Here is a 21,418-nt window from a genome sequence, read left to right as displayed (position 1 = left end):
GCTCATCGCGATAGCCAGAGCATTCTCGGTTAGTTCGAGTACATTCCCAACACGCTGGGCGGGCTTGGTCGCACCGGATCTTACGCGAGCGGCAGTTACCGCAGCCTTTACTCGGTTTGCCATCGTATACCATAACTCAAAAAAGAAAGCAAAAAGTTTGGATGTTGATGGATGTGACGGGAGAACCATTTCCAAAGGGGGAAGGGAGTCCGTCATTCTGCGGCTGAAGCGCTCGGTTGAGCCGCCCCACAACAACTGACACAGACTAATGACAGGATCTAACCCATAAGGGCCAATTCATAGATTAACGATGCACAGCCCGACGCGTAACCTGCTCTACAGCTTACGTCCACGAATAGAGTGTTTATGAATTTCAGTTTTACTAACATCGGCGTGAAGTGGTGGAAACCTACATGTACGAGCTGTGAAATAAGTTACTTCTCACTTCTGCTGGTGGTGGAAGTTCGCCAACGACCGAGGGAATTGATGTGAGAATATATATAGGGCTGATTTTGCTCTCTAATGGAGTAACAGTGGAATATCATGAAATGGGTTGTTCGACACACACACATATAAATATATATATTAAGCTTGCTCTTGAAACGGGGATGCCACGATAGTAATCGGGCATAGCAGACGGGTCGATATTACCGAAGTGTGGATACAACCAACCACTTCCCTGATCGGTGGAAGTCGTATAGGTTGGCCTCTAATGGCTTAGGCTGCTAGGAGGCCGGTACTGTATCATGAAATCAAGAATCCGAAAAAACGTAGTCATATTGTGGTATTTGGATAATTGTCCTCTTGTAGGATGAAAATGAGTTAGTAGTCCCTGCATTTTGCTGTCTGAGACTGCTATTCTACTGAAGGACGCGGTTCCACCACCACACTACATGAAAACTAACATTCACGAAGCCACCCCCCCCCCCCCCACGTGGTATGCCCAAACCCGTTGCTCTACTGTATCGGTCGGGTAATTCATGTTTCTTTGTCCCAAGAATATCGCCTAGACTTCTGACGCGAGAATAAATCCCCAGTTCAGCATTGAAAGAAACGCCGTTGTCTCCCAAGAGCCTAAGCCAGAACCATATCACTTAAGCCAGCGCCGATGATCAGAAAGTGAGGTTTGCCGATGGATCAAAGCATGGAGGTAATGATTACAAAAATAACACCAAGCTTTTTGAAGATTATCTTTGAGAGCTTATCCGGATCTGTGCTATGAGGCTTGACCTCGACCGTAAGATATTGGTTTGATAATTCACCTAAGCCGGTGTATCAACCTAGTACGGGGTAGGATGCAGCTAAATTTTTAGTGGTATTAGGCAGGTTATATCCGTGTAATCATGTCTTATCTCGATATCCTGGAGCGGGGGGCGCGAAATTAGATATCTTTGGGACCAAAACCTATGTATCATTTCATCATCGTGCTGGGTGTTGACTTGTCTGGATGCAGCACTCACCCGTTTCGGACCACTAGTGCCTGAATAAGCTATTCATAATTACTTTGTGAGTTTTTAGTAACATACATCAACCAAATCAAATCAACCACTCAAGGTAATCGGGAGGTCAAATAAGCACCAGAAAGCTTGGTATCGTCCAGAGTTTGGCGGGCTTCGTCAAGGTCTAACCCCGATTACGAGAGAACACCGTAATGACAAGCCATGAGACACTAACCACGTGTAGTTAGATTCATCGTGTCATTGTTTGGGCGCTATCACGGCTATTGGATAAGTCATCGGGTATCCGAGAGCCTGTATAAAAGTGCCACAAAGCACGAATGCGGAGAGTACGGAGTACGAGGCTCCAAATTATCAAGCATGGACTATGAATAGACTGTAAGATGGCCCCCGAGTTTTAGCTTGGGCGCAAATCCGGTGGGTGTGGAGAAATGAGGCTTTAATCAAGTCCCTTGGCTGGTTTGGGCCCCACGAGCCGCTAAACCGAAGATGGCCACAATTGCGAGGGCTAATCAGAACTTTCATGTTTCTATATTCTTATATATAGAGCAACCGGGGGCTGGTGAGGATCGATCAGTACGCCTATAAATGTCTGAGAACAAGCCGACGGCATCTACAGAATTACAAAAACAACAGCACCTAAAAAAGCCTCGTCCATCATGGGTCAGTCACCTACCACAGTGGCACCTCCATCCTGAAATTGATCGCCTAAATTCCGTCGTTCTTTGTAGCCACTTTTCTAGTCTACCGCCATGGTGTACGAAGGAGTGGTGGTTTTGTCTTCCTCGTTATATTCACGATCGTTCGTATTGTTGGCGCGTGCTGCGAGTTAGCGACCATCAACAGCCCCTCGACTGGTCTCTATACAGCAGCTGCAATTTGCAGTTCTATAGGATTGTCCCCACACCTGATGACATGCTTGGGTCTACTTTCAAGGGCGTATGTATGCTCTGCCTATATCCTTAGAAGCCTTTTCTCACAGGCAACAGAAATGAATGTATGCCTCGGCCTCTTATTCACATGTTTGCTTTTACCTTCTTTCGAGCTGTCACCATTGGGTCTTTGCTCCTCACTGCCTCCGGACTAACATGGAATATAACACTGGACGGGCTGAAGTATCTGAGTGTAGTGGTCAAGGTCGGCATGATTTTATACCTTGTCAGCTGGTTTGTCATGTGCATGTTCTTTGGTATTCTTTTCCTATACCAGTCATCAATTGAAAACGGCAAAAGCCTTGCTTTGGTAGCTGTGGCCATTTCGGCTCCGTTTATACCTGTGCGCATCATTTACGCTATGCTGCTGTTCTTTCTTGCCAACTCCACCTTTAACATGATCGACGGTAGCAATACCGTTCAGCTGGTCATGTCTGTGTTTCATAAGCTCATTGTTCTTTTTGTTTGCTTGCCTGTTGGCTTTACTTTGACGGTTTGGGAACAACACTGGAAATCTGTTCCAGGTCTTGAAGTTGCATGATTGTATGTGTTATGTTGTTGAGTTTAAGTATTTTTCTTTTTCTTTAGATTCTTGCTCGATTATATTGTAGTACGTCGGCTTCACAATAAGAACATCATGAGAAATGAAAATTCCTGATGGTCCCTAATGGTGCATGTGTAGCCCTTTTGTCCTAACGGATTCCCTACGAAGTGGGTGTCGGTTATTCCAATGTATTAGAGATGCCTACACTGCCCTGTCGCCGAGACTTGCTGCGCTGCCAGCTTTTTCCCTAGCCCAAGTTCCCATTTCCTTCCGCATCTGATGCATGTACAATTGCAATAGGTTAGGCCACGACAAACAAAAAAATTAAAATAAATTGAAATTGAAATTGAAAAAATAAAAAGGCCCCAGTGGATTCGAAGTTTAGTATCCACTGCTAGGCCCATTCGAGTACAAGATGCGATTCGGTTCCGGATGTCTCTGATCTGCACGCTGCGGCCACTTTTGAGGTGGGGTCTGGAGGGAGTAGACTACAGTAGTAGAGTGCTGAAAATAGAAACCGATTATAATCAGCGCAGTTTAAAATCGGCATGATCCCGACGTTACTGAACACTCTATTCCCACATCCGTTCTACACTAAAGCCATGGGAAAGCTGGTTGTGAAACTCATAGAGTCAGGCATTGGCTTCACTTCTGAAGCCATCCATGCCGCCCGTAACCGCTCGTCAAACAGAAACCCAACCTCCAATTCTTCCACTCGGGATTCTTGTACCGAGCAGAGCGACCAGTTCCTCATTGACGACGAAGAATTCGCCAAAGAACTTATGCAAGAAGGACGCGCACAACTTCCGGTCTCCAATGAAATCTATATCGATCAGCATTATGCAGAGCTACCGGCAGTCAACGAACCATCTATCCACCAACAATATGCAGAGCTACCAGCAGTAACCGAGCCATCTATCCATCAACAATATGCAGAGCTACCACCAGCCAACGAGCTATCCTACCGCTTGGAAGAGTGCCAGCAGAACAAGTTTATTGGAGTGGATAATTTGATCGACGGAAAGGCAACACCTACTGCCGCTGAGCCAAGGCATGACTTGGACGGGTATAATAACTCAATCTACTCAGTTGGCATGCAGCATGAGTTTGAGCAAGCTGAGGCAGTCTGGACACAAACTGAGAACTTGCAGCATGTGAGGTTGCCAACATATGAAGAGTCAGAATGGGCTCCTGTCGCTTTGGCTAGGGCTGGGACTGGGGAGACAACAGAAGTGCAGGAACAATATATCGGTCACTCTCCAATTCAAATTGAGCAGCCAGTTAATCGCTCGCAAGGGCTTACCTGTCCTGTTGTCATTCCCCACTGCAGGCCCAGCACGAAGTCCCCCACGTTTGGGCGTGCTTATGCACCCATTTTAGCCAATTGTGGGATCTGCCAGGATGTATTCTTGAGGTTTCTGGGGGACTTTGATCAAGCAATTATGGTAGGCTACCACTTACTTCTACGCTCCCGCCTCGTCGGATTTAAGGTTGTTTATTTCTGACGGGAGATTTAGGATTCACAGTCGCTCAATGTTGTCAATGTCGCAGCGGATATATCATACAAGGTCCCTGAGATAGCTTCTTTTGTAACAGGCCTTTCACTTGAAGTTGCAGCAGGAGCAGCTCATGAGATGCAGACCTCTTGCCCTGCAAACGCCTTTCTTGAGTGGGCAAACCACGAGGTATTCATTCCCAATGGCCTCTATGCTGTGGTCTTGCAATTCAAAGACGAAGTCCCCGGTGAACAACAGGGGGCCCTTGGTATACTATCTCAAAAGATTGGCAAAACGCTTTTCACAACCGAGAAGATTGATATCAATCAGCCTGTCTCCGCGACAGTATTTCACCCCTCTTCAACCACCACAAAGGTTGAGTTACCGCAAATTGCGCACTTGGTTTACCCTGACTTGTATTCCGGGCCAACACAGACCGTAAGTGGCAGAAGGGCCAAATCCGAAAGCATGCAGGGGAAGTCGAAGAGCGCAGGAGCCAGGTTGCAGGATCATATGGAGAAAAAGGCTCAGTCCTCAAACGTGAGTACCCTGTCATTCACGCATACTCTTACTTTCAGCATAGCTCATGTCGACTAGGGACTCAAAGATTCCGCATGTTGCCTAGCTGTCCGTGGGTCAAGTGACAGGAGACTTGTCTCGCGCTATAACGACACAAATCATGGAGTAAACAAACGCAAGCTTCTCTCAACACTAAGCGGTGGTCGGCTTGGCAACAAACCAGGCCTAATCGAGCAGGCAGCCAACTCTATCAAGGAATTCCAAGACCTGAAGCGGATCGCTCGATTGGAACTTCCACATGATCCAATCAAAGAGAAGTTGCGGAGGTCTCAGGAGAAGAGAACCGAGATTCCCAGTAAAGCTCTACAGCCGAATGTGCCATATCTGATGATTGTTAACCGGCTTAGCGAAGAGGAGCTACAGCATTCTGTTTCTCTATTGAAGGCAATCTTCTAAACGGGACAGCATGCATTAGCTGAGCCTGGTAGTTGTTGTCGACAGGTATCAATTAAACAAAAGGATTATTTAAAATTAGTCAACAACTGTGTGAACGGACCATTGAACAAGTGTCGATAATTTCTTTCATATCCTACCTTGTGCAGCCTGGGACACCATAGCAAATCCCATAGATTCTACGCTTTTCTTTACTCTTTTTCACACTCAAGTATTACTATATACCTCTCTATCAATAAATGCTTTTCCATAAACATCCACTGCTTCATTTACTTTCAGAATTCCCTTAGGGCCAAAGTATGATTGTTAAGTCCTAAGATGTTGGTTTGTGTCAGGGCGATCAGGCCAATGCAGCGGCTGGCTCATCCGTTGCTACGTAGGGGAGGATGGCATTAACTGTCTTTTGCTCCTGTTCCCTTCTGTCCTCATCGGACTCGCCCAAGAATCATTAACAAATTCCATGGGAATTGTCCATGAGAATTCCCAAAACCGATATGGGTCTGGACTTTACGATCGAATCGCTTGTCATGTAACTTGTAATATTGACTGCATACATACTAAGATGATATTATTCACGTCTGATTGAATACACTCGAATGGGTTCCAACTAAAGATGTGTTCGTACTTTCGGCCTAGATGGGCAATGAGTAATAAAGGTGTTTAGTTTGTTGCAGATGAGAGGCTCTGCTGGTTCCGGAGTCGTGGGATCAATATTCTCTTTGATCTGTTGCAGTCGGGGTAGGTTGGTACCCAAATATGCCTCCGGGCCATTTGGCATCGGAAGATCAACATAAGCCGGGGTAGACAACATAGGAGCGCTTGTCATTGGTAACAAGTTTATTGATATGATCAAGGAAGTCAATCTGGGTCTGTGAGACAGGTCCAAGAAGATTGATTGAGTGCGTAGGATTGCAGCAAGATGAGCACATCGCGATGGGCGTAGGACGTCACGCGAGCTAGAACATCGCTAATGTAGTCTCCCCAGAAATCAAACAGCAAGAACCATGCCAGAGTGCCCTTGTCGGCAGAATCAACATATTCAAACATCTTGCCAATGGTTTCAGATGTCATCAGGTTCTGGGGAGTTCTCGAACTGGATTTGGAGTAGAAATTGGTTGGGACTCGAGCTCCCAAGTCCAGTACCAGGTCCTCGGCCCAATGACCGACAAGACCAAGCCAGGGGGGTCTCCTAGCCTTGATATATACATTTAGCTAGTAGAGCAGAATCTTTGAACGGGGCATAAACCCACTTGGTGATCCTTTGACTTGTTTTCACGCAACGAGTCAGTCTGAAATAGAACCAATGATTGTTCAATGACCAGGGGAACTGAGGGCCAGCGGGACGTGGAGAAAAATGCTCGGCTCAGCTCGGCTCAGTCCACAGACACAATTCTTTACATTGAACGAATGAAGGGATTGATAAGCATTGGAACTCGGTTCCTGGAAAATACGACGAGACTGTCCAATGACAAACTCGATATGAGGTCTAGTGTGTCCACTGAGGGTCGGCGGAAAGTATCCTGATATCACTATGTAGGTTTCGCTCGGACGTGATCGTCACGATAGACAGGGCTATTGCCTGCGGGAGACACTGCTTAACGCTTGTGCTTTATGTCTGTCTTCATGTTGAGGTGAGTAAGGCCTCTAAGCTAAGCAATTAGTGTCATGTGCGTGAACAATGGCAAAGATGCTGGATATCCTCTTTCATACTCATACACTTATGGCTTCAGCTGAACCGTCAAACTTTCACATCGCCTTTAATTCAGTCGCAGCTCTTAGTATACCCATTGAATAGGCACTACCCGGTGATAAGTTGCTTGTATGAGTGGAATCGGCATTGCAGAGCTCTTTGTCCGCTTGACTCCATGAAACAGGCACTTCGGTACAGTACTTGTCAGGTTCGATTCGCGGGTACACGTATTTTCATTGCCGTATATTTTCACGCCACTGGATGCTCCGAAGGAAAATGCACCTAAAGGGAGTGTCTCTGGAGGAGATTTACATATCCAGTCTCCATGTTAGATTAGGTTGATTAATATGTATACTAACACACACTGATCGATCTGTCGATTCGCGATGTGCATCCTCATTATTGATAGCCTAAAAATCCCAGTCAAGCTGATGACATCGTTTCCCAAAGACGATTGGCTCAGACATTGAGAGTGAAGATGTATATTACGAGTATAATTAGTGTCTCACGATTCAAGCAATGTGTCGGGTTATTGCTTTTATCAATTGAATCTTGATTTGTCTAAATATGTAGTGAGAAACGACCTGCGAAGATCACCACGTCGAACGGGTCTTGGTCCACGCCTGGAAGAAATCCATCTTCTCTTTCACTCCCAAGCCTACTCGCTTGACCCGGCCCAGTCGGGCAAGAGACTCCCCCACATTATCCAGCAGGGTCTTATCGCTGGGTGAGGCCTCGCCATCTTGGCTGTCTTGGCCCAATGTATCAAGGTAATTCGTGTTATATGTCGACTTCCGTGTCGAACGACCCAGTGTTTCAATTGCGTTGCCGCCCGTGATACACTCCGCGATTCGAACGCGGAGGCAGTGGGTGGGCTTGCTAAGCAGCGTCCACATGAAGCTCACATAGCTCCCTGGGATGGGAGTCACAACGTCCGGGGAGGTATATCTGATGCTGACAGGGAAGATCTTAGTCTTGGATGGAACGCCCAGGAGCGACTTGCTCAGAGGTAGAATGCCTCGGCCGTTAGTGGTGGTACATTCTGGGAATAGGACAATCGGGCGACTGGGGTATCTCTCGACCAGAGTCGAAAGGTCCACCAGGCGCGAACCAGGCGCCGGTTGTGTAGATGGGGCCTTGAATGCTCGCAAGACAGCCTGAAGCAGGGAAATACGCTCGACTTGGCGGGTGTTGGGGTAGGAGGCTGTGAAGACCGGGTCGAATATAGCTGCCAGATAGATCGCGTCGATGGGTGACGTGAAGGATGACGCAATAACCGAGCCGGGCTGCGGCAGACGGGCTTGCTGTTGCTTCAAGGATCTAAAGGAGAACCATTAGCTACCAGCGCATTGCAAACGAGTTACATTGCAAGCACACGAACCCTTTCCGCACTCCGTCCACTTGCAGGTCAATCCACCAGATGCTCGGAACGCCAAGAATACACCACAAGGCAGCTTTCTTGCCCAGCGATCCGATGGGAAGCCATTGTAGAATTAAAAAGTAGCTGAGAGTGACAAAAATGAATAGCGGGAGGCGAAAGCAAAAGAGGAAGACGCGGAGGGGAGCTTGGAGGCCTAGTGGCTCCGAGGGGATAGGCAGAAAGGGCGCGATGCCCGATCCTGGACATTGTAAGTATGAATCTGTTGAAGAGAGCAGGTAGTGACGTGGAGGGAGGATTACCTCTATCTCGAAATTGTGAGTATTTCTCCATGAGTGATGAGATGAAGAGCGGGATTTTAGCTCAATCATCAACACGGCGCTCAGCCAAGCGAGAGAGCGTTCACGCGACTTCCGAGGTTGCGACTTGGAGTGAAGTTCGCAAATGCTGACATTCGTAGGGGAAACATTCACAGCTGAAGATGATCGTCACATGCGATAATCGCCACGTGACTTCTTGGCTGCCTGAGGCACTAATGTTGTATGTGTTTCTTGTGAATCGACGTAGAATCTCTTTGTCTATAGATAATATACAGTCTATAGAGGATTACCATCCTCTTCATAATTGTTATCCACAAATTCTGGGGCAGGAGGAGCAGGAGGCAGCCTAAAGCACCAGATAGCCACTCCGACAAGGCAGAACAAGGTGCTGGTCATCATCCATGCCAGTCCAATCCAGAACCCACCAAGACGCAGACCAACCTGAAAGACGGTAGTGATGGATAGGCTTGCAATAACGTTGCCGAGAGACTGGATGATCTCAACCGCAGTGAATAGGCGAGCTGTCTCATCTCTTTCAACCAGGGTGGTAATAATTGACCTAGTGATGAACACAAATCCGGATCCCGATGCCTGCACAACCATGCTTGGGATCAAGGTGGCGATGGATGGGGAAAGGCCTATTCCCAGGGTCCCCAATGTCAAGCAGAATATACTTCCACGAGCGAGCCAGAGGTCTTTCTCGGTTGATGAGCGCCGGGGGTTCAGGACCCGACTTTTGAGGTATGGCAAGCCAAAGAGGAATAGTGGGATTGACACAATTGGTCGACAGGCCACCAAAAAGTTGGCTTGGGCTAAGGTCCAAGCATAACGGGTCGAGATGTATTGGGCCAGGAACCAGGACGAACCTCGGCTTAGGCGATATACTAGGAATGCTGTGAGGAGTAGCAGCACTGGTTTTCGGTTGAGAATAAAGATATATGGCTTGAGGTAGAAGCGGTAGTTGGCGCGGAACTTGGCGAGCAAGGACTGATGGGAGTAAGATGGAATACTCCAAGATGGAGGTTCATTTGCACGGTCACCATTGACGTCGGCTTCGTCGTGGTATGATTCCGACTGGTTAGCTTGGTGTATATAAGGCTTCGGCTCGGTTTCATCCGTCAAATCAGAAAGCTCAACAGGGGCCATGTGGACGGGTTTGTCTGGCACAGCATGCTTTGTTTCTGGCAGTAGAAGAATGAGCGTCACGCCGCCCATCACAATTGTGAATCCAATCACCAATGGGATCCACGGGTTTAGGGTCATCAGATAGGAACTGAATGAACTAGAAGCAAAGTCCGCGCCCATTGAGACAATGGCGAATTGAAAGAATATACCCGCTCTAGTAAGCTCGATTAGCCTCTATAAATCCATGACCAATTGGGGCATTTGCCATACCGTTCTGATTCGTTAGTGACATCAGCCATCATAGTCCATATGATAGCAAATGCCGCGACGGGGCCCCCTCCGATAAGCCATGTCAAGGCAGTAAACCAGAGGGCCCGGAGAGGGAATATGTTCGAAAACCATAGAACAGTGAGCGTAAGGACCGTGTTCAACGCAAACCCGGGAAGAGATAATGCGAGCGTGGCTTTGCGGCCACGACGGTCTGCCAGCAGACCATATGGAATTGCTAATAAAGCACCTGCGAAGCAATCAGACCGCATTTCCATACAGGTGTATACAGTTCAACCTACATAAAGTCCCATCAAAGAACATGTGGTACCCTTTCACCGCAGCCAATTCTGCTTGTACCTCTCCAATCTTGCACATAGCCTCTGGCACCTGTCCATCTGCACCGATCTTAGTCGGATCAGCCACCAAAAAGTACTGCCGGCAGGTAATGGCCTCCATGATCCGGGTCATGGGGCCCTCCAAGAAGGCGAAGCCGATTTCCACAGCGAGGATCATGGAGAACAGGATGAGTTTGAAGCGGAATGTGATGGCGCCAGCGGAGCCATTAGCCTCGACAGGGCGGCTGCCGATGCTGGGCTTGGAATGAACATGACGATGTGCTGCTGAGGAGCTCGGGTCGGAGGAGTGGAGGAATGGAGCGTCTTCACGATCTTGATCCTCGTCCAGAGGATGACGTACGTGGGCCATGTGGCATGGATATATAAAAGGAGTGATATCCAGGAGAATAAAGATTAGGCCATGGAAAAGGCGGATGTGTTACGGCGGTACGTGGTCTACTTGACGTCGCAAGCGGAGTCTTGGCACTCTTCACGTTGTCCAGGGGCAGTTCGTTAGTGGCCCGCTGACTATTTCTGCTTACCTCCTTACCTGCGGCTGTAAGATATTCACATATTGTAGAATTATTTGATTTGCTCAATTTACATATCCGTACATTTCTCTCGAATTTATGCATACCCCGCCTCTTCAAATAGACTACCCCGAACTTGTACGACTGCCGACAACTCGAGCATGAACTCATATAGGATCACCACATTGGTCAATACATGGCCAAGAGAGGCGAATGGTGGATCTTCAGGATGGTCTGCTGAATCAGGAGCCTCCTCAGCTGGCGACTCGGGGTCTGTACCAGAAGCAGGTGGGAATGGTGTAGCAAGACGCTGGCGGAGAGCTTCGCCGGCAGCAGCCCGGGCACTGGAAGAGCCGCGTGAGCCTGTCGGAGAAATAGATTCGTGGCTTTCATGGCTAGTTATCATATTCGGATTCACTGCGTGCGGAGACCGACCGTGGGACATTGGGGCGGAAGGATCTGGAGAGCCGGAATATGAGGGACGCGAGCGGTCCGCGGAATGGGGCATTGGAAGCTCCGATGGGTCCAGCGACTCTTGTGGTGTGCAAGGGCGATCCTCTTGGTGCAAAAGCTCTCGTCGGGCGGCGACCAGGACATCGAAATCAGGCAGTTCCTGCTGCCACTGCCGAACTTGTTCCACGAGTTTTTGTAACGCTGATGTGAGGGTTGGGGCAGCTGTGGCAGGCCATGTTGGCCCCTCATATGCCTGTCGGACGGTCTCAAGCCCGTCGGTAGTCGCGAGAGAGGCTGGAGTATCATACTGGTAGGGATCAACCAACACCCAACCGTCCAGGGAGAAAAGATGTGATGAGGCAATGCTCATAAATACGCCTGTGAGCGCCAAGTTGACGATCACACTGTTGGTGAAGAAGGTACGAAGGCACCCAAATAGGGCCTGCACGATCGGATCGTCTTGCTGTAGCTGGAGCGGCATGTGAAGTGTCTCATCGTCCTTTTCCGTTGCAGAAACCGGTAAACACAGGCGAGACTCAAGCACCCATGTAGCATCCGCGACGTAGTTGTCGTACGACTCGTTTAGTGTGGGGTCATTGACAAGAGACGTCCCCATGGAGAAAAGGTGCCCCAGCTCGGAATTCAATGCTCCAACTGGGCGCTGCTGCGCGGGCAGGGTAGGGAGAGTATGGATGAGGGACCGCGCAAACGGATGGTGTCTTTGAAGGACTGTGGTCAGGAGCCGCAAAGTAGCTAGGACAGTCTGGCGATTAGATGACTGAAGCCCTAGTAGTGCCAGGTCGCGCAAGTTGAACAATGATGGGGATGGCGGGGCGGCTTCTTCGGCCAGCGCAGCCAGCACATTGAGCGATTTCCGTCGGCTCGCTGACATGTCCATTTGCTCTTCTGGCTTAGGTGACGATGCCAGTAAAAAGTGTAGGATTCGATGGACTAATTCGCCTTGCTCAATCGAATCAAGGATGCGGCACATGTAGGTCAAAACCGCTGCTGTCGAGCCACCGGCCACATCGGAGGATTCTAATAGTGAGGGATATCTGCGAAAGTCAATGACTGGTGCATCAAAGAGGAACAGGGCATCGTTACAAGAGTTGCTCGAGAAAAAGCACCTGAAAATGGTCGAGTAAGGTGTCGTTCACTTCAGTAGATTTACAATGGTCAATGGTGTCCTGCCAGAACAACAAGTATGACATGAACGCATCCATAGCCTGGCCTAGTGTTGGTTGCAGAGCTGTCTCCTGTTTCGCGTGGTCGGATAAAACAACAATGTGAGGCACGTTCTCGTCGGTCTCAGTATATGTCAAACTTCAGTCGATCAGTAACTTGTCCCAAATCATTGCAAGAGTCAACCTTACTGTCCCAATTGACTGTAAAGTGCACCGAGGCCAGTAGCCATGAGGGTGGCCAGGTCGCTCTCAATCAACCATTTCTCCAGGTTTTTAGACCGTGATGCAGTCTCAATAATGTAGAGCAACCCCGTACGAGCAAAATCACCAGCTCGTCCCTCGTGGTGAACATAGTCGACCAAGAGATAGAACAGCGGGAACTCATCTTTCCTTGTAGCTCCTGCGAATTCCGTCCCGATGGGGCTTGGGGACTCGCCATCCTGGACTGGGGACACCCGAGGCACAAACCACGCGGGCAGAATCACAGGCTGCAGACGGATGTTGTTGGCGATACCGAAGAGCAACTCCACGAGCCTTCCTTCAATTTCATCTGAAGACTTCTCGGCCCGACGAACCAGATCCACCAGTGCGCGGGCGAACAGCCGGTTGTCCACCACCCCGTCCACCTCCGCGTCAATCAGGGTGTTGAAGAATATTGTGGCCGACCGGAGGATACCATCATCATAGAATGAGAGGGCAAGTTTGGTGACTGTGACAAAGACTTGAGAGGACGCTGCGTATGCCACACAGGGATGGGGTGCGGGCCCACGCGATTCCTCACTCAGGATCGAGTTCAGTCGTTCAATGTACGTGCGCGCGTGGGTAACCGATTGCTCGCCAGAGGGAGTATTTGTAGAGCGCCATATTTGCTGGTGAGGTTAGTTGTGGGCTGGGAGGCGGTGTCAGGCGCATCTCGTACCTGAAGAGCATTGCAGGCGCGTTTAAAGGCCGTCAGCCGTTCCGTGGGCGAGGCGGCCCGGGGGGCTTGGACAGGGCACGCGAGCCACCGATGAGACGAGACCACTGGCAATGGATTAGCAGGGAAGTTGGAAGCTGTCAGGGACGCATACAAAGTCCATTCTCGGGCATGATGAAAGGAGGAGGATGAGTGGAGCCGATGATTACGCTGATCTCCGTCGCGGACCTAAAATGTATGGGGTCATGGGGACATGGGGATATTGGTATACATGTACTGTATAGGCATAAGTTATTGGGATGTTTGTCTACGAGTTTTACTTTCTATAAGCTAATGTTAATGATTTTGTTTAATTTTCCTCGAGAAGCCAGTGTTTTTGGTGATCTCCTTCAGGTCTAGGAAATGAACAGGTAGTATCCACGTATATCTATATTGGGCTTGACGAACGCAGAGATTTGGACAGCCCAGTTTTGTATATTTTATGTAGGGTAGAACCAAGTTGCCTGCTATTGTCTCTAGCCTACATGTAATATTGACTGTACTATCAAACTTGGCAGATCAAAGGCAAGGGGTGTCACCGATGTACATATGCAGAGGTACATGTCCTGAAAAAGGCTCTCATAGTGGGATCTTCTACATCCTGTGCGAAATCTTATGTTGGTTTCGTTTTCTGCATGTGGAATGCTTCACAGCTAAATACGAATCATACTGATGTACATCCGACACCAAGGCGAGAGAGACGAGATAGAATCTCGACTTTTGGACCTTACCTCGGAAATTGCAATAGATAATCACCCTTGAAGAAAGCTGCAGCCATTCATTTTGCTTCTATACCCTTTTGTTTCATCTTGAGGCACGTCGACCTCATATTCCACGTGTCTGTCAGGGGAACAAGCAATCTCATACAACACAAGCACCACATGCCTAGACCGCTTTTTCGTATGGCAACTCTCTATTCTTCTTTCAAGTCTAACAGTCAAAAGGTCCCGATAATGACACTGAGCACCCCTCTGAATATTGTCCACCAACTGCTGAGTGTCAGTTGATACGACTCCAGGAGTCCCACAACATCCGTGACAAGCCTCAGGGGCAATACGAGCCAGCAATTTGCAAGGCTGGATAATATTGCCCACCTGGAGGCCAGAGTCAACTGACTGTCCGAGAAAATATTCTCTTCTCAGCTCGCGTCCGGATGGGAAATCTGTGTAGCCCCAAAAGCCTGGAGAAACACGTGGATAATTTGATATCGGCCCTCGATCTTGGAAAGGTTCGAAATCAACTGGTGGGGAACGTGTCAAAGAGAGTATTGTCTGGAGGTGAAAGAAAGCGTGTCAATATCTCATTGGAGTTGGTGACGGCGCCCAAAATTCTTGCTTGGGTTAGTCGACATCAGGCTTGGATCGACAACAGCACTAGACTTGATGAAACTTCTGGAAAAGCTAACTCGCAGCGGCATGAGCATTATATGTGCTCTTCACCAACCGAGAGCTGAAATATTTTCTCTGCTTAATGATGCAGTGCCGGTCCGGCTGGCGTGAGAACGTTTGGGCTTAAAAGTAAGTTTGGGGTCATCTTTCTTTGACTTGAGTATTGAGTTTTTAGAATTAGTGTTCTATAGGGAAGCACACGCTGGATATTCTCAAAGTGCTTATTTTCTTGGAAAGTTCCTTTCCACTGTCCCACGAATCTTTCTGTCCGCAATTCACTACACAGCCTTCTTCATGGTCCTCACAACCCCTGTGATTCCTTTCGGTCTCCAGATGGCGCTCAAATTCCTATATTACTACTGTAAGCTGAACCTTCTCTCTGATGTCTTTACACGAGTGTAATTGCTTACTTGTCTATCTTTGTATATACGGCCTTGGGTGCATCGTGGCTGCTGTTACACAACCACGCGATGGGCCTCTGATGGCTATGTTATTGAGTACCATTATTTCGGCAGTCTCAGGATGTGCTCCTCGCCTGGCGTCTGTCAATACCTGGAACTTGGAGTGGTTTTGGTATATCTGGCCCGCGGTGAGTTCCTACCTTTCTTTCTCTCCTCCTTTCTCATACTATCAGGTTATCTAATCATTTATGTTCACGTCTAGTGGAAATACGAACAAGACGCAGAAAGACTTAGGTTAGGACTGAACACAGTCTATAATATCGCACACACGGCCAGCTATGCTAGCTAAGCACCGACCAGTTCTATTTTGTTCCTAGTATTGATTCTAAGGCATGATAATAGGACAAAAATCCTCGTTAAGCTGACCAGGGAGTGTCCTTCCATAAACCTCTCTTTCTACTCTCTATATCTACTCTTCGGGTGTCTAGATAAGATATTTTTGTTATACCAAGTCTTTCATATTGCCAGATAAAACCGTCTATTGTATCCAATGACATCCAGCGTTCACTGTTTCCGTAATTGGACGGGAATCGATGATAAAAGCTATGATAATCTTCATCGGAGGTGAGGAGACCTACAAGGAAGTTGCCGCGGCGAGTGATCCTGTTTAAGGCTGATTTCCTTGCCAATGAGCCCGAGAATTGACCAGAAACGTTAAATGTAACAATACGAATATTCGCACAAATCCCGCATAGTAGAGGCCACTGAAGTTATCCCAGCCACGGTTTGCCATGGCCGCTGGAATCAAAAGACCGGTGGTCAACAAGGGAGCCGTTTAATACTTCCGCTGCCAACTGCCCACGGGATCGCGTTCGACATTAGAGATATCAACTGAACCCAACGCTCTGCGGTGAATCCAGTCGTCCATCCAACGTAGGAAAAGAAGCGTCCGCGTTAGAATTATACGGACCCTTGTCTGTATCCACGTAGCGATGCTGTGCTGGGTGATGGCTTGCCTAGTAAATGATACTATACTGAGCCCTGCCAGTACTAAGGATGCTAAGAAAGTACCGCAATGGCGTTGATGCTTCAAAGGATTTATGATTCAACAATCTATGATGGCATTGTTCTGTTGAGCAGATGCACAATTTCAGAAAGATTAGCTTTCCTGCTGTGATTCCCAAGCTCAAGATTCTGAAGCCCATAACACTAAATATGGCGATTTTCGTATGTAGCGAAACATGCTATATGACCTAGGGGAGCAGTATTGCAGAAAGAATAAGAACGATCAAAACATGAAACCAGTCAAGTTGGTTATAGCAAAACAGGGTCTCCGAGACAAACAGAAATGGTTGTGGGTACTGCAGCTTAGTCCTCCAGAAGAAAACGATCGTATACCGATAAAAGCTTCGCTTTTCCTGGGCAACCCATGGAAACACTGTTAAGTGATCTTTAAATCGCGCTCTGCCAGGATATGATCTGATTTGTTTGGGATGTGGAATGAAATCTGAGATATCTACATATGACACGCATATCAAGGCGGAACTATTGAATTTACATGAACTTACTCGCCACTGCAAGATGAATTAGTATCTGCAGTGTCAATAGAGTTACAGGGTCCTCATGTCTGCAATATACCTGCAATTCACTGATACAAATTTTCGTGCTCAAGTCCGAACTACAGTATACAGCTGAATACTCCATCTACGTGTCACGACACTCCCAACACATCTAGGTTCACAGAAAAGATGCGACTCAGGTGTGTAATTCACGACCTTGTGCTGGGGTTCGACTAACTCGACCCCGGAAACCCCGATTTATCCACAAGAATATGCTCCCAGATCTGCCTCCCACCGTAACGCCCATGGTAAAAAGAAAGACAGAAATCTATGCGCCGGAATCCCTCGTCTAACACGTCAAATCATTTACAGAGCAAGATGTCAATCACTCTCCTCCTTTGGTCGCCGCCCTCCGCGCTTGCGACGTCCCTCGTTCTGGTCGCTTCCGTCATCTTCGTGTTTCCGGCCGGCTGGTTGATCCGGCACCTTGGCGATGATGTCGGCCAGAAAATCGAGTACCTCGTCCTTGGCGACCGCATGTTTCAGATGTGAGGCGGTGACGCGCTTTGAGTTGCGATCCTTGGCTTCTTGTGCGGCCTTGGTGACGAGGGAGATCATGAAGAGTTCGAGGGCCTTGGCTAAAGGGCATCAGTACTTGATTGCGACGCGTGGGCGCGTTTGAGTAATACTTACACACAGCAATTGGAGTCACTTGGGCAACCTTTCCGACGTCCTCATCCGCCTGCATGATGCGCTTAATGCGCGCCACTGGGAACTTCGTCTTGACTTCGATCCCCGCACCTAAAGGCACCGGAGCCGGAGCCGGAGCCAGTTCTTCCTCCTTCAGTGGCGCAGGCGCCATAGGCTCTGGAACGTACTCGGGGACGGGTTCAGGAACGGGTTCCGTGATCTGTTCAGGCATATATTCGGGCATTGCGATATCAGGCTGGGCAAGACGAGTTGAGCGACGGGCCATGTCCTGAAATGGTGGAACGTACTGCTGCGACACGCTCGGATTGCGGTAGGAGAAGGGAGAGGGAGGAGGATGAGAGGGAGAGGAGAAATCAGGAGAACGCGGCCGATAGTTGTCCTCTGTCATGATATAGAAAAATAAAAAGTGGTTGGTCCAAGCTCCGGTTTGGACGGGGCATCGCGGGCTATTTAAAGTCCGGGGGCGACGGGGTATTTTCACTGTATTATCCGTGTATTTGTAGTGTATTGCCGTATTGGTATGGTGGTATTTGCAATGGATTTTATCGCGACTTCACTTCTCTTATACTCTTCTCTTCTCTTCCCTCTTCTTTCCTTCTCTCTTCTTCTCTATATTCACTTTCGCTTCACTTGTATTACTGTATGTATCCCCTTCCTGTAGCTCGTGTAGCTCCCGATGAAGATACCTTAGCTGGAAAGGGACAGATGAGACCACGCGATGGTATCGCTGTGCCTTGATGAACCCCAATAACTTGATCTAATCTGAGGGAATTTGTGTACCATCATTTCTGGCTTTGGGGCTTTTCTCTGACATTGTCGGCAGAACGATTTCTTCGTGCGACCTTCGCTTTTTTGAGATGCCATCTGTGCTCTGAGTTTCTTTCTAACATCTCCAGCCATGGCGGCTGATGCGCCCGGCTTGATGGACATTGCCAGGTATGTGGACCGGAATGCCGATCTCGAATTCCACGCTCATGATTCTGCAGCACCCTGGCTCAGGAGGATATTCCGTTTAAGTTGCGCTGTGCGATCTGCAACAAGCTTGCTGTAAATGCTTTTCGCCTGCCATGCTGCGACCAGTCAATCTGTGAACCTTGTATGTGCCCTCCAATTGTCGTTTTGATTATCACTGACCTTTGCCCCAGGCCAAGCTTCTCTCTCCGATACCTGTCCTGTCTGCGCGCATACCCCAGTCTCCCCGGATGTCTGCAAACCAAACAAAGCTCTGCGCACAACTCTGAAGGCTTTTCTACGGACCGAGGAGAAGAAACGCGAGAAGGATCGCCAGGCCTCGGCAACATCAACTCCAGCCACCCCTGCGGATACTGTATCCGCACGTCCAGGTCAAAATGGGGAAGATACCGCAGGAGGCGTGAGTGTTGAGGCGCCTGTTACTACAGAACCTCAATCCGAGAACGCCGGAGTAGAGGCTCCCACAGACCCAGTTGGACAGAGTGCTCCGGAACCATTTTCTACAGATGCTGTTGAACAGTCGGCTCCGGTAAGACCCATCCACCGTAGTCCGGTGTTTGCATTTACTAACCTGCTAGGCAGCCCGAGGTAGCCGCTGAACAGATAGCTGATGGTACCGACCAGGCCGTTGAATGCAACGATGATGCTGTCAATGAAGAGCTAGCTCCCCAGGATGCTCCCAAGTCCAACTCCGCTGCGATGACCCCGAATATGGGAGGCTTCCCAATGGGCTGGAATGGAAATGGCATGAATCCTTACATGGCTGGCATGTTCAATTACCCCAACACGATGGGTGAGTCACGTTCCGGGCGATCTCGCTTTCTGATCACTCTTGCTAATGCATCTAGGAATGCCCATGGGGATGGACCTAATGGCAAATCAGGGGATGTTCGGTGACTACGGAATGAACATGACTGGCATGGGCATGAACACGGGGAACTTCAATGGGGGCATGTATGGATCCTTAGGATGGGACGCCCAGAACAACATGTGGCAAGGCCAAGATAAATTCAATCCAAACGCTTTCGCTAATGGCACGGGCCCTCCCTACGGAGGTGCATATGGGTCTAATCTCTATCCGGATCAGTCTGGCTACTATGGATCAGGTTATGGCCGCGGTGCATTCCGAGGCCGTGGCCGTGGCTATGGTCGTGGCTTTGGGCCTACGCAAGGACATTATGCCGCTAATTCAGGATATGCACAAAGCCCAATGGATGTACAGGGTAACCAAAACCAAAATCCGAGTACTGAAAATGCAGAAGGACAAGTTGAGGGATCCAACCTCCAGGTTCCCATCGACCAAGTGCCAAATGGAGGCATGGGAAGCACAGGATATCGGCACGGACGACCTGAAGGACCAGGTGTGGAGGGTGCACCAGCCGCGCCGCGTGCCATGCGGCAGGGCCTACCCAACACGAGCGTGTTGCGGTTCTCTGGCCGTGCTTCGTAAGTTCTCATGACTCTGTTCGTTCTGGTATTCTAACTCTTCTAGTGAGGATATGCGCCAGACCCCTCTGAATGCCTCCCGTGAAACACGGTCTCGCTCTCCGGCAGGTCGAACATCTCGTGCCCACTCGCCATCTATGCATGGTACTGAAGATGGTCGAGAAACTCAACGGGAGGCAGAGGTGAGACGTATGGACCGGGTTGACGAACTACAGTCCGATGCCCGACGCACTCGCTCTCCTTCCCGGGAGTCTTCGCGTCGGTCCTCACGCCACCGTCAACATGGCAGTGATCGTGAGAAAGACCGAAATGGTAGCCATCGTTCTCACCGCTCACGCCGGCACCATGGCCGTGATAGTCGCAGTCGCAGCTCAAGCCGCAATGGACATGTCCGTCCCTCGCGTCGTTTGCATCGGATCGCAGGTCAGGCAGAAACAAGCGGCCGCACAAAGGCATCATCTGAAGATCCAGAGCAACGTGACCTTGCTAGCCGAATTAACAGCAGCTACCGCCCTGGCAACGACAGAGGCAGCCGACGTGAAGACGACCGTATGCGGGGCGATCGAGACACTCGCCGACGAGATCGTGACCGTGACCGCGAGAGAGACCGCCGTCCTCGAGAGCGAGATACCCAGCGTGACAGTCGCAGAGACGGTGCTCGCGATAAGGATCGACCTTCAGAGCGTGAACGCGACCGAGACCATCCCAGAGACCGCAACCGTGACCGCAAGCGCTCTCACCGTGAGCGATCTCCTCCACAAATGGAATCGACCACCAAACCCGACATGTGAAGCGTCGAGCCGATGAAGACCGTAACCGAAGCCACCGAAATGGATCAGTCCAGAAAGCTGAGCCGGAGAAAGACCCTTACACGCTAGAGCGTGAAAAGCGAAACAAAGAACGTCTCGAGCGCGAGCAACAGCACCGCAACCAGGCCAAGTCTGGTCGTCGCCGAGACAGCCGGCAAGATCGTCAGGATCGTGTGGTGGCGGGCCGCCGCATCAATTACAAATACGAGGATGAGCTCTAAGCTTTCATCTCTGGATCTGTCTCTCGTCTCTTGCGACTTGCATACACAAAAGTTCATTCGGGCTTGGGAATGGCGTCGGGACTGGTTGCTTTCTAATTTTCATGCATCTCGTGGCATTTTCCTTGAGAACCAGCTTGGTCTGAAGTAGATATGGTGACATTTGTAAGCTCTTTCGATTAGAGATCTACCTTGATGAATAAGAACACAAACGAAAATCCAATTAACGAACTTTGCTACATTTTTCAACCAACTTCTAGCGTTGTCTTGGAG

The 21,418-nt window shown here is 49.2% G+C and overlaps 8 protein-coding genes across 8 annotated transcripts; 3 read left to right on the top strand and 5 right to left on the bottom strand.

Annotated features, from left to right (window-relative positions):
* Positions 1 to 2,045: 2,045 nt before the first annotated feature.
* On the top strand, positions 2,046 to 2,930 carry N7446_007535 (uncharacterized protein; the record flags this gene model as incomplete). The annotated part of the gene is made up of 2 exons (XM_058516280.1): positions 2,046 to 2,400; positions 2,440 to 2,930. The coding sequence occupies 2 exons, from the start codon at positions 2,046 to 2,048 to the stop codon at positions 2,928 to 2,930; spliced, it is 846 nt and encodes a 281-aa protein (XP_058373458.1).
* A 785-nt stretch (positions 2,931 to 3,715) lies between these two features.
* On the top strand, positions 3,716 to 5,404 carry N7446_007534 (uncharacterized protein; the record flags this gene model as incomplete). The annotated part of the gene is made up of 3 exons (XM_058516279.1): positions 3,716 to 4,378; positions 4,451 to 4,969; positions 5,027 to 5,404. 3 exons carry the CDS (start codon positions 3,716 to 3,718, stop codon positions 5,402 to 5,404), a joined length of 1,560 nt encoding a protein of 519 aa, XP_058373457.1.
* An 855-nt stretch (positions 5,405 to 6,259) lies between these two features.
* On the bottom strand, positions 6,260 to 6,448 carry N7446_007533 (uncharacterized protein; the record flags this gene model as incomplete). The annotated part of the gene is made up of 1 exon (XM_058516278.1): positions 6,260 to 6,448. The coding sequence occupies one exon, from the start codon at positions 6,446 to 6,448 to the stop codon at positions 6,260 to 6,262; it is 189 nt and encodes a 62-aa protein (XP_058373456.1).
* A 1,236-nt stretch (positions 6,449 to 7,684) lies between these two features.
* N7446_007532 (lysophosphatidic acid acyltransferase LOA1) lies at positions 7,685 to 8,802 on the bottom strand (the record flags this gene model as incomplete). The annotated part of the gene is made up of 3 exons (XM_058516277.1): positions 7,685 to 8,411; positions 8,473 to 8,710; positions 8,772 to 8,802. 3 exons carry the CDS (start codon positions 8,800 to 8,802, stop codon positions 7,685 to 7,687), a joined length of 996 nt encoding a protein of 331 aa, XP_058373455.1.
* A 263-nt stretch (positions 8,803 to 9,065) lies between these two features.
* Positions 9,066 to 10,889, bottom strand: N7446_007531 (putative MFS transporter; the record flags this gene model as incomplete). The annotated part of the gene is made up of 3 exons (XM_058516276.1): positions 9,066 to 10,128; positions 10,185 to 10,431; positions 10,484 to 10,889. 3 exons carry the CDS (start codon positions 10,887 to 10,889, stop codon positions 9,066 to 9,068), a joined length of 1,716 nt encoding a protein of 571 aa, XP_058373454.1.
* Positions 10,890 to 11,146: 257 nt separating this feature from the next.
* N7446_007530 (uncharacterized protein) lies at positions 11,147 to 13,775 on the bottom strand (the record flags this gene model as incomplete). The annotated part of the gene is made up of 5 exons (XM_058516275.1): positions 11,147 to 12,557; positions 12,607 to 12,825; positions 12,876 to 13,555; positions 13,606 to 13,709; positions 13,757 to 13,775. The coding sequence occupies 5 exons, from the start codon at positions 13,773 to 13,775 to the stop codon at positions 11,147 to 11,149; spliced, it is 2,433 nt and encodes an 810-aa protein (XP_058373453.1).
* Positions 13,776 to 17,370: 3,595 nt separating this feature from the next.
* nctA (negative cofactor 2 transcription regulator complex subunit BUR6) lies at positions 17,371 to 18,088 on the bottom strand (the record flags this gene model as incomplete). The annotated part of the gene is made up of 2 exons (XM_058516274.1): positions 17,371 to 17,627; positions 17,683 to 18,088. 2 exons carry the CDS (start codon positions 18,086 to 18,088, stop codon positions 17,371 to 17,373), a joined length of 663 nt encoding a protein of 220 aa, XP_058373452.1.
* A 510-nt stretch (positions 18,089 to 18,598) lies between these two features.
* N7446_007528 (uncharacterized protein) lies at positions 18,599 to 21,148 on the top strand (the record flags this gene model as incomplete). The annotated part of the gene is made up of 7 exons (XM_058516273.1): positions 18,599 to 18,636; positions 18,687 to 18,796; positions 18,846 to 19,201; positions 19,255 to 19,465; positions 19,521 to 20,118; positions 20,165 to 20,859; positions 20,958 to 21,148. 7 exons carry the CDS (start codon positions 18,599 to 18,601, stop codon positions 21,146 to 21,148), a joined length of 2,199 nt encoding a protein of 732 aa, XP_058373451.1.
* Positions 21,149 to 21,418: the final 270 nt, after the last annotated feature.

This window comes from Penicillium canescens (genome assembly GCF_028828765.1).
Source record: "Penicillium canescens strain IBT 15451 chromosome Unknown utg000004l_segment0_segment0, whole genome shotgun sequence".
In the NCBI taxonomy this organism is placed as follows: domain Eukaryota; kingdom Fungi; phylum Ascomycota; class Eurotiomycetes; order Eurotiales; family Aspergillaceae; genus Penicillium; species Penicillium canescens.
Note: the sequence above shows the minus strand (reverse complement) of the source record. Positions and strands in the feature narration are given on the sequence as shown.